This window comes from Mus caroli, chromosome 14, assembly GCF_900094665.2.
Source record: "Mus caroli chromosome 14, CAROLI_EIJ_v1.1, whole genome shotgun sequence".
NCBI lineage: Eukaryota > Metazoa > Chordata > Mammalia > Rodentia > Muridae > Mus > Mus caroli.
The window spans coordinates 49,068,797-49,080,852 of NC_034583.1; the positions used below are offsets into that span (position 1 = coordinate 49,068,797).

At 43.1% G+C, this 12,056-nt stretch overlaps 2 protein-coding genes across 2 annotated transcripts in view; one reads left to right on the plus strand and one right to left on the minus strand.

Moving 5' to 3' along the window:
• The window catches only part of Ska3 (spindle and kinetochore associated complex subunit 3), a 16,644-nt gene extending 7,007 nt beyond the window's left edge, over nucleotides 1–9,637 (minus strand). Inside the window, exons 1-5 of the mRNA XM_021181811.2 lie at nucleotides 9,466–9,637; nucleotides 6,486–6,547; nucleotides 5,572–5,737; nucleotides 3,682–4,090; nucleotides 421–527 (exon numbers count right to left, since the gene is read on the minus strand). Of these exons, the coding sequence (XP_021037470.1) occupies nucleotides 421–527; nucleotides 3,682–4,090; nucleotides 5,572–5,737; nucleotides 6,486–6,547; nucleotides 9,466–9,628 (907 nt within the window). The 5' untranslated portion in view covers nucleotides 9,629–9,637. The remainder of the gene's footprint in view (nucleotides 1–420; nucleotides 528–3,681; nucleotides 4,091–5,571; nucleotides 5,738–6,485; nucleotides 6,548–9,465) is intronic.
• A 37-nt stretch (nucleotides 9,638–9,674) lies between these two features.
• On the plus strand, nucleotides 9,675–10,416 carry Mrpl57 (mitochondrial ribosomal protein L57). Its single transcript, XM_021181810.2, has 2 exons — nucleotides 9,675–9,778; nucleotides 9,973–10,416. The coding sequence occupies exon 2, from the start codon at nucleotides 9,981–9,983 to the stop codon at nucleotides 10,287–10,289; it is 309 nt and encodes a 102-aa protein (XP_021037469.1). The 5' UTR covers nucleotides 9,675–9,778; nucleotides 9,973–9,980; the 3' UTR covers nucleotides 10,290–10,416.
• The last annotated feature ends 1,640 nt before the right edge of the window (nucleotides 10,417–12,056 follow it).

A 12,056-nucleotide genomic window follows, 5' to 3' on the forward strand; every position in this document is an offset into this window, starting at 1 on the left:
AAAGAAAGAAAGGAAAAGAAAAGAAAAGAAAAAGAAAAGAGTACTATGTGTTGCTGTAATTCCCAACTCCAATAAGCCCATATAAAACACACAACCCAATTATTATAGTATAAGCCATATACATAGATTGGGCAGATCTAGCATTGTACGGACTTAGTCCCCAGCTCTAAGACCCTTTGCTACTTGTGACTTACTTCTCCAGGCCACACACCAGTTAAAATGGGGAGAAGGTTCATTTGAATCGCCCAAGAGACAACTCCTCTTGAGGAAGCAGAATTAACATCAGAATACAAACAGCATCAGGACAACCCACAACACTACACACTAAAAAGATGCAGAAAACTATCAAAAACTAGAGAATCATTGCTTACAAAAGTAATTAGGAAAGGGTACAAAGGAGAAGCTGAATTTTAAACTCACCGTTTTCTTCCATCTGCTGGATTATGGGACCAGGAATGGCAAAAGAATTCTCACTGGTCACGGGCCCTGTTCCTCTGGCTTCTCCACTGACGCCACTCAAAAGGGAACTGTAAAGTCATAAGAGTTAACATTCAACCTTCGTAGAAAAACTTCATCTCACTTATTTCAGTCTGGAGTAGCTCATTTTGGTTTATGAAATAAGGACCAATGGAAGAAATCATTAAAATAATCAAAAAATAGATTTAATACTATTATCTTTTACTTTAAATATTTAAAGTAGTATACATATTCAGTTTAAATATTCAAATGTAAAGCACGGGTTGGAGGCACAGACATGCAATCCTAGCACCTGAGAGACAAATGATACCTTGTCTTGATCACCTTGACGAGGACTAACAACCTCTTATTGTGGAATTTTGTTACCCAGCATATAAAGGCAGTAAGTAGCAACGCATTAATAACCTAGTATCGAAGAATTTTTATTAGTCTGATAGAAAGCAAAATTATTAGAAGCTCAATAACAAGTTGGGGGTGGAGAGCTGACCCAGTGAGAACACTGGCTGCTCTTCCAGAGGAGCAGGGTTCAATTCCCAACAGCCGCCTCTAACTCTAACCCCAGGGAATTTCAAGCTTTCTCTGCCTCACAGGTCCAAGGTGCACAAGACACAGATCCAGGCAAACACCCAAACACACAAAATAAAATGAAAACTTTAAAAACCTGTCATTATTTTAGAGTAAAAAGATTGAGTCTGTCATTTTATTAAGACAGATTTGCTCAACTGTGGAGACATAGAAGAAATCCCTGCATGCTGTGTGGGTTCTACCACTCCTTACATTCTCTAAGGAAAGCGATAGCTCACGTTCTACTGATGAAATTAGTGATTCAAGAGATTTAAGTCGGGTGTGGTGGTGCGCGCCTTTAATCCCAGCACTTGGGAGGCAGAGGCAGGCGGATTTCTGAGTTCGAGGCCAGCCTGGTCTACAAAGNGAGNTCCAGGACAGCCAGGGCTATACAGAGAAACCCTGTCTCGAANAAACCNAAAAAAAAAAAAAAAAAAAAGATTTAAAATCGGGGAGGGGGGGGTTAGCATTTGAAATGTAAATGAAGAAAATATCTAATAAAAAATTGAAAAAAAAAAGAGATTTAAAATATGAAGTAGCTGAAATCTTTCTAAGAGTTGCCTGGAGAGATGGCTCAGAGTCTCCTGCCCTTCCAGAAGACCCCACTTTGGCTCCTGGCACAGTCATCAGGGGCAGCTCATCTTACTCCAGTCTCAGAGGCTAGGAGTAAAAATAAGAAGTGACGAAGGCAATGGTGGTGCACACCTTTGCTCTCAGCATCCTGAAGCAGGGGCAGGGCAACCTGAGCTCAGGTCATCCAGGACATGTTAGAGAGACTCAAACAAACAAACAAAATCAACAACAAAAACGGACAAACACAAACCCCCAAGTTTTGCGGGCTTGGATGCCAGGAAAGGGGAACTCATTTACTGCTGGTGAGAGTGCAAGCAGGTGCTGCCACTATGAAAATCAAGTGTGGGTGGTCCATATAAAGCTGGGGGTGTAAAGCTAGAAATAGCTCTTCCATGTCACTCAGCCCCACTACTCCTGTGCGTTTCCTACTATAGAGATATCTGCCCAACTATCTTCACTGCTGCTTTCTTCAGGGCAGCCTGGAGGTGGAAGTAGCCTACGTGCTCAGCAGCTGGTAACAGATTTGAAATGCGGTGCACGTACACAGCGGATCATTAGTCACCTGATAAAGATGAAATTAGGACATTTGCAGGGAAATGGGCGGAGCTGTAAGCCATCGTTCTGAATGAGGCAACCCAGACCCTGAAATGCAAACACGTCTCCTCTTGTATGTGGAAAATGCAGAGGCACCTGCTAAGGGGACATGAGAAGTAGCTTTTAAGGACAGCATGGGGGGGGGGGGGGAATAATAGAATAAGAAGGATAAAGTGGTGTGAGGGATGTGAGATGAGATAAAGGCAGGATAAGGCTAACTAACACTAAAGATCTTTGAAAAAGTCATGGAGACCTCCTACTGTAGACGCTTCCTAATACATACACACATACAGAAAGTTTAAAAGGAGGTACCCTCTATCAGGGACACTGGTCATGACCCCTGAGACACCACAAGCTACCAGATTAAAAAAAAAACAACCCAGTACCTGGAATAGGTTACCTTTTGGAGCTATTTGTTAGCGAGGCCCATAGACTCCCACACATTACAGACAAGATATACCCACTGGAGTTTCAGAAATAAAACACTTTCTAACTGAAATTATGGCCTAATCCACAAGATAAAACAGATGCATAAAACTACTACTGGGGACAAGAACCTGTGACTAGATGGATCTTAGGAGGAAAACCTACTTTTATTAATTCTGCTCCATGGACAGAGTACTAAACTGAGGCTCATGCCACAGATTAGTGGACATACTCACCCTTTCTTTTTTGAGACAGGTTCTCTCTATGTAGCCCTGGCTGTCCTGGAACTTGCTATGTAGACCAGGCTGGCCTTGAAATCCCACAGATCAGCCTACTTCTGTCTCCCTCCCAAGAATATCCAGCTTGGAAAAGCTCCTTTTTTCAGATGACCATTAACACAGAGATACACAAGTAGCCAACATGGGGAGGATAAGAGGTCAGGGGTCATCGTGGAAGAGGCAGTAGAGGACTACATTGCAATAGTGCTTTCCTGGTACAAGAGGGCAATTGCATATATGAACTCACAACAGTTTTGACAGAATGCACGAAATCCCAACATGCAGGAGGAAGGTTGCAAAGTCCCACCCTTAGCCGAGGAGTCACAGGCAACTGTTAACTGCTGGGAGAGGTGTGGTCCCTGGTAGGTAGACTATGCACTAGCACTATGCGGGAAGCACAAATCAGACTCCAAGGGTTATTTAAAAAAAAAAAAAAGCCATGAATTGGGGGAGGGTGATGCTAGAAGAATTAGGGGACGATAATAAAAAACACTGTATAGAGTTTTCAAAGAATTAACAAACATTATTTCCAAGGGGCTGGATAGATAGCTCAGCAGTGAGCATCTCCTACTGCTCTTGTAGGACCTGAGTTTGGTTCCCAGCATCCATACTTAGGGAGCTCACAAATGCCTGCACCTCCAGTCCCAAGGGCATCCAGTGGCTCTGGCTCTGAGGGTTCTTGCACTCACCAGCACACACCCACACATGGAATTAAAAAAATCATAAAAATAAACCTTAAAAAAAAAAGCCAAACCCTCGAGTTGCTAACCTTTTAATGTTCTTCATATTTTTAAGTCCCATTGTGTAATCTTCATTTAAACACATAGTATGTTCAGATATACCAAAGTGTTCTAATTTAGGAGTTTCACACTCAAAATCATCCATCCTTAGAGCACACCGAGGGGTCTTCAGCACGGGAACAGACGGTTCTTTGGCAGGAGGGGTCTCAGCTACATGTTCTTCTTTGAGGCTGGCAGCTGTCTGGGGAGGGTTTGCTGGGACTTGGGAAATGATGTATCGCTGAAGTCCAAAGTCTGAGAGCTGTGGGCTTCGCAGAGGCTCTTCAGAAACAGAATCGCTCGGAACACAGGGATCAGACAGCTCCTTCACACCAGGCTTTTGAATGTCTTTACACACAGCTAACTCTGGGGTGGAGTTGTTCACTCTGTGCTCACAGCCTGGGAGGAAAAGTCAAAGAGGTAAATCCTGGCTAAACATCAGACAGAATTTCTTGATTATTAAAATATCACAGAATAGTCGCCCGAAATGTTCCATGTCAGTAGAAACTCGATTCTCTTAAGTTTTCATTTCAACTGTCTCTTCTGAGAGTCTGACATATACATCTTATCTCCTTGTATTCTATCTAGATACTTTAAAGAAATGAAACTATTTTAAAAAATCAATACCCACAAAGAAGATCCAATTTCTTACTTCCTCAATGTGATTTACTGATCAGTCTTAGTATTTTCTGAAAGTATTAATATGAAATTAGTATATAATCAACTGTTCTAGATTTAACACAAACTGTTAACAGTATAATTTTAATCTTTTAATTTTGTAAAAATTTTCAATTACATTTGTGTGTGTATGTGAGACAGACAGACAGGCAGGCAGTGTACACGTGGTGATATCCAATCTCTCCTTGTGGGTTCTGGAGATCACACGCAGATTGTCAGGACTGGCGACAGTTCATTTACCCAGAGGCACCTCGCCAGTTCTAGACTTAACTGCTAAGCACTTGGGTGGGTACAGAGGGAAAGGAGTATTTGAATCTATGCTTCTTTTACGAGGAAATCAAATTACATATTACACATTTTCTAATTTCGAAAGTAAACTGAATTCTGATATATCATGTTGACTAACATAGTTACCACACACATATATACTTATTGGATTTCATTAATGCTGTCTTACATACAATGATCATCTTCATAAAAGACCACGATACGGAAGCATATGAAAGCCAGCAGCTCAGAGGTGTGTGCAGAACGGTGGCGGCAGCAGGTAACACTGGCAACAGACAGGCCGGTTGACTGCCACCTAGTGCCCTTCAGACACTGGTCTCAAAAGGCTGCAATGTGCTCAGCTCTAACTGGTCTTTATAGAACCCCATGAAGTGGACACATTAGTTATCCCCACCTTGCACTGAGGAGCAAGGTCAGTAATTAGGCTCCAACTAGTACCACTTTTGAACTGGTGACCCTCCTCCCTCAGACCTAGGACTACAGCATCTTTTGCTTTATGAAGTCTCCAGGGCACAATAACCAGTCCTTTAAAAAAAAATTATTAATTTATATAGCTTAAACATCTTGTTCTGCAGAAGAAGAATCTGAATAAAAAAGAAATAGAAAATTCCTGTGTGGTTCTCCAGCTACTTCCTGGCAGAGCTAAGCAGGCATGTTTTATCCATCTTGTCAGGTGACTTTACCTGCACTTTTTCATTCTCAACAGCTCAAAAGCTCTCATCTACCACTGTGGAAGGAGAGCAAGGGAAGTTTTACCTCTTACTGCCAAGTCTTGCTACTACTGTCAGGACCAGGGGGATGACTTCCCAGGTAGCTCTGCCTGGCAGTGCTGAACTAGCCCGGCTGAGCCCCCAGCTGTCGTAATCACTCTGCCTGTGTCCACACTCAGATGCCGGGGGATGAATCAACCAAACCTGAATCCTCCTTGTCGCGTGCTTGGTAGCCATACTTCTGGAAAAACTCTCTTAGTTTTCTGACGTCTGCTGAGGTTTTTTCCATCAGTATTTTTGTTGCCTTTTTGAACCTTGTGCTTTCTTGGTTCTCCAATCTTGCTTCATGGAGAAGAGCGTTAACATTATCCTTTCAGGAGGAAAGCAAAGATATTACACATTTTCTAACTTTCAAGTTTACTCTGTGGTGGTTGCTATTATGTTTAAGTTTAAACTTACTCTGCTTGACAGACCAAAAAGCAAAAACGCTTTCCAGTATGTAAGCCCCTAGCTTGTACAAGCTGGAGCCTTCCCTTTCCCCAGACACTGAAGACTATTCTTAAAACTGACTGATCTTGGAAGATCTGCTGCTCTTGCTAGATAATAGGTCCCAAGAGTGTTATTTCTGCTTTTATAATGAAGTTTGCTCACTCTGCTCAAAAAAGATGATTAGGACAACTGTTAGACATATATGTTAAATGAGGCCTTGCCGACATGCAGGAATAGCACATGTAATCTAGGGGGTTTGCATTTATTTTATTATTATTATTATTTTTGTTTTGGGTTTTTTTTTTTTGAGACAGGGTTTCTCTGTGTAGCCCTGGCTGTCCTGGAACTCACTTTGTAGACCAGGCTGGCCTCAAACTCAGAAATCCGCCTGCCTCTGCCTCACCACCGCCCAGCGGTTTGCTTTTATAAACCCTGGACTAACTGCTTATCTTTGATGTACTCTCAGATGCAGTCCTGGCGCCAATCAGTTCAGGTACCAGTATCCAAATAACCTCTTCTTATTAAAATCTTATTCTCTGTTAGGTTGGTGATCTCTGGGTGACCCTGCACCCATCACAACTAAGGCTAGAGAAAATTACCCACATAGAAAAATTGTAAGTTAATAGTACCTTTAGAGTCTGGACTTCTGAATGAAGGTCATGCAAAATTCTCCCTGGAGAATCTTCAAAGTCTTCAAGCAAGGAAAAAAAGTTCAATAAATATGAGGAAAACAAAACAAAACAAAACAACAACATATCAATGCAGTTTCTTAACCATAAAAGTCCCGCTGGGCAGTGGTGATGTACACGTTTAACACCAGCACTTGGAGAGGCAGAAGCAGGGAGTTTCAGGATAGCCAGGGATACAGAGAAGCTGTCTTGAAAAACAAAAATAGAAATAAAGAATAAAAGCCTTCAAGGAACTACAGCACACATGAATTGCATAACTCTCCAGGCACAGCAACCCATGCCTTTGATCCAGAAGAGTGAGGCAAAGGTAGATGGATCTGCTGGCTTCAAGGCCAGACTAGTCTCTGATCAACAAGGCAAGAACTACATAGTGAACTCACCAAGATAAAGTACACCGAACACCAAATAAAGCATATAAACACACTAAGTAGCAAATGATACAATGGAATAAGACTTGATATGGGTTTTACTCTACAATGTGGATGAAGGTGAGAACGAGGCTAAAGGACAATATTCTAGGGCTCCTATTACAGGAAAGGTCCAGAAGAGTCAGGTCCACTGCACAGAAGTCGACACAAGGTTGCCTAAAGCCTGTAGGATGGACTGTAATAGGATTACGGGGAACAGCTGTCTACTGGCAAAGATGTGTTTTCTTTCCTAATGAAGCAGAGCTTGGGTTTCCTGACGTTAACAGAGAAACACATGACAGGTGGCAGTGGGGCACGCCTTTAATCACAGCATTCAGGAGGCAAAGGGAGGAGGAAATCTGAATTCGAGGCCAGCCTGGTCTACAGGGTGAGTTCCAGGAGAGCCTAGGCTACACAGAAAAATTCTATCTTGAAAAACAAAAATAAAACCAACAAACAAACATAAAACAAAAAGAGAGAGGAAGAGAGAGAGGGAGGGGGACAGAGGGAGAAAAAAACAACACCCATAAAGACAGACACAAGGCTTCTGTAATAAAATTTTGGGGAGTTTGGAAGTTATTAAACTCTAAACCCTCCTTACTAGCAGTCACACAACTCTGACTGTACCAATGAAACACATTCTTTAAAAAGTCTTAGCGTATGTAAATTATCTCAAAGAAAATGTATTAAGTTCATTTCGTGATTCATCACTATAGTCATTGTCTTAGGTTATCACTGCTGTGATGAAACCCCACAGTCAAAAGAAACTTGGGGAGAAAGGGTATATATTTGGCTTATACTTCCACATCACTGCTCATCATCAATGGACGTCAGGCAGGAACTGATGCAGAGGCCATAAAAGGGTGCAGCTTATGAGCTCAACCTGTACGTATGGAACCAATGAGCACCAGCCCAGGGATGGCACCAGCCCAGGGATGGCACCACCCACATCAATCACTAATTAAGAGGATACTCTCAAGGCTTGTCTGCAGCCCAGCCTTATGAAGGCATTTTCTCAACTGAGGCTCCCCGCTCTCAGATCATTCCAGCCTGTGCCAAATTGACATAAAATCGGCCAGAACAGTTTTGAAAGTGAAGACGCTGGCAATACTCCCTGTATTTTTTTTTTTTACATATTAAAGAATTATTACAACATTTTCTTGTAAAACAAATAAACAAAAAGTAAATGAAGTTTGTGCAGAGGGAATGTTTTAATAAAACTACAGACTAACAAACACTTGGTGAAAAGAACTTTTATACAGTTGAAATACTAATGAACTTTAGTATAGTATGCCGAATTAGCTCAACAACATAAACAAATAAAGCATATTTTAATTCCCTAAAATAAGAAGTTACAAAAAAAAAAGCTACAACAGTAAGTGATGTCTGTTATGAATTAAGTAGAAAATAAGTATACTCTTTTTACTTTTCTGTATTTGAAATTTCCTACAGTACATGTTACTTCTACAGTCTCCAAAACATTTCCAAATGGAGAGTTAGTTATAAATAAGAGGAATCTGTGTCTACGGGGTGCAATTTTTGTTGTTTTGTTTCTGTTTTTCAAAGCAGGAGTTTCCTGTATATATCCCTGGCTGTCCTGGAACTCGATTTGTAGATCAAGCTGGCCTCAAACTCAGAGATCTGCCAGCCTATCTAGATCTTCTAGAGTGCTGGGATTAAAGGCAAGTGCCACTACATTCGACCTACTGGGTGCGAGACAGATTACAATTATGACATTTTATGATAATCTCAAAATCTGAACTACTTTTGCATCGATTTTTTTCTTTTTTTTCTTTTTTTTTTTGGACAGGGTCTCACTAAGCCTGGTTGATTGGCCAGGTGCTACCTATGAGACCAGGCTGGCCTGGAACTCGCAAAAATCTACCTCCTTCAGCCTCTTGAGTGTTGGGATTCATGGCGGACGCCACTCCTTGACCTTGCAACTTTTTAAAAAATCTCTAGTACAAGTTAGAAATGATGTTTAATTTTATTATTAAAAACAAAACAAGGGGCGGGAGAGATGCCTCAGTGGCTAAGAGCACTGGCTGCAATTCTGGAGGTCCTGAGTTCAATTCCCAGCCACTACAAGGTGGCTCACGACCATGTATAATGGGATCTGCTGCTCTTTTCTGTCGTGCCTGCATCCACGCAAATAGAGCATTCATATACATATATAAACAAATCTTTAAAAAAAGAAAAGAAAAAACGAAACAGCAGTGCCGAGTATTGGTACTTCAAATAGAGTGTCAGTGGAGAAAATGTAGATGCTTGCTTCAATAGGGGCCCATTCGAGTGAGACGAAATGACTTTACACGTACAGAAAACAGGGTTTTAGTGCATCTTAATACAGTTGCCGCTGGATGTTGTTAATAAACACCCAACCACCAGCTCGCCCCCGCTCCGCCTGCGGCCACAAGGAGAATTTGTCCACACTGCTTCCATCACAGATCAGCTACGCCCCGTGGACGACACCGCCCGCTGAGAACCGCACTCTCCCGCCCGCGCCCACTCACCGCTGTCCTCGCCGTCCAGCGCTCTCAGCAGCCGGGCCGTCTCGCTGTCCAGCGTGGTGGCCAGACCCCGCAGCTTACAGTGGAAACTCTGGATGGGGTTCATGCTGAGGGCCGCCGAGCAGACTGCGGACCTCCAGTCCGCTCGAACGAACGCGCTACACATTTGAATCCTGCGCAGGCGCAGAAGGCGTCTCTCGCGAGAGCGGAACTCTTGTATCGGGGCCCCAGAGAGACCGGAAGCAGCACGCCGCCGCGTTGGTCGAAGGACGCGGAGCGCGGAGGGGAGCGCGTCCCGGGCCGGTTGGTACGCGAGGTGGGTTTTCGGGGAGCCCCCACCCCCATATCCTGCAGTGTAGTCGGCTCCCGGCTACTCACTTCGGGCGAGAGGCCGAGCGCGCTCTGGATTCGGCCCCGTGGCCGCGGGATGTGGGCGCCAGCTTGGCACGTCGGTTGCTCGCTTCCCGGGTCCGGGGCTCAGCGACCGTGGCTTTCGTGTCATTTCCTCAGGGGGCACCATGTTCCTCACCGCCGTCCTCCTCCGCGGCCGCATTCCGGGCAGGCAGTGGATCGGGAAGCACCGGCGGCCGCGTACCGTGTCTTTCCAAGCGAAGGAGAACATGATCCGTCGCCTGGAGGTGGAGGCCGAGAACCACTACTGGCTCAGCATGCCCTACATGACAGCAGAGCAGGAGTACAGCCACGCAGCGGAGCGACGGGCCCAGGCTTTTGAAGCCATCAAGGCAGCGGCCACTTCCAAATTCCCTAAGCATAGATACATTGCAGACCAGCTAGACCATCTCAACATCTCGAAGAAATGGTCCTAACCCTTCAAGATTATGGATACCGGACTGCTCTATCCTTTCTTGGTCCTGGAGCTGAGAAAATGTAATTTATATACCAGTGTGACCCCTTCGACCAGTATCTTATTAAAGCAAACATGATTGATTAATAGTTGTCTCATACGGAATACTTGGGACCCTACCTAGGCGTTTGTTTCACACCTGTAAACCCAACATTAAGAGGTGGAGGCAGGAAAATCTTTGCTGATGTAGTTACTAAGAACTAGACTCAGAAGGCCAAAAGAGACTATTTGGGGCTCCATATATACATAATTGGTCTATTTTCAGGATTGTTTTTTATTTTTTCTGGCCTCAAGCTTGCAGCAGCCCTCCCTGTACCTAGCTGCTGGAATTACAGGCATGGTTCCCTGCCCTTTTGTAAAATGTGGGGTTTTTTTTTTGTTTGTCTCACTATATAGCCATAGAACTTGCTGTGTAGGCTAGGCTGGCCTTGAACTCGGAGATCTACTGGCCTCTTCCTCCCAAGTGCTGCGACTAAAAACAAGTGCCACCATACCTTGCACCTTTTACATTTAAATGCTGTAAAACTACAAACTTTTGAGTCTTAAGGCTGAGGTACTTGGCTAGAGCTTTGTTGTAAAAGGGGTGTTTTTTCTTACTTTCTGTCTAGTATAGCCATTCTCAACCTGTTGGGCATGACCCCTTGTGGTGGTGGTTGCAGAACCCTTTCACGAAGCTGAGTATCAGAGATTTGTATTATGATAACAGCAAAATTACAGTTATGAAGTAACAATGAAAATAATGTTATGGTTGGAGTCACCACAACATGAGGAACTACTAAAGAGTGTAAGGGAGGTTGAGAACCACTGCTCTGGACTAGAGCCTGCCTTTGATTTCACAGCATTCTGTAAGTGGAAGTAGGATTTGAAGTGTTAGGTCAAGTTCCATGCAGATTTGAGGCCAGCCTGAGATACATGAGACCATTTCTCAAAAGAAGAGTGTTTTCATTTAGAATTTGGATTCTGTGAGTGGACATGTGAAGAAAAGATGTTTACTAGAATTGTTAACAGGAAAATTTCTGTTTGTTTGGTTTTTTGAGCTCATCTATATTGCCCATCCTAGCCTGGAAGTCCTAAATGGATACAAACAGTGCAAGTTTTTGTTTGTTTTTTTAATGTTGTTGATTTGTTTTTCAAGACAGGTTTTCTCTGTGTGATGTTGTCAGACTCACTCTGTAGACCAGGCTGACCTCAGACTCATAGAGAACTGCCTTCCTCTTGCCTCTTAAGTGCTGGAATAAAGGTGTGTACCACCACCCCCTGTGCACACAACTTTTTTGAGTAGGTCTTGCCGGGCTGTGTAGGTTGTTGAACTTATGGGCTGAATTGACCCTCCTGACCGAGTCTCTCAAGTTTCTGGGTCTACAGATGCAGAGCAACTTGGGATTTTTTTTATTATTAATATTATTATTATTTTTTAATACAGATCTTACTGTATTGTCTTGGTTGGCCTCAAATTTAGATGGGCACCTATCTCTGTCTCCCTAGAGCTAGGAGCAAGGTGTATATACTACCATACCCAGTCCTTTTTAATCGTTTATTTTTTTTTTTTTCAGTCAAATGAGGATAGTTTATTGAATGCCACACCCCAAGACTGAATGATCAGAGTCATAGGACAGACTTTGGAGTTGAACATTGAGTTAAAATCCTACAGGGCTTTTAAGTCTAAAATCTACTAGCATCTGTGCCAAGTTATTCCCCAATCTGGATTTTTTTTTTTTAATTAGGTAAT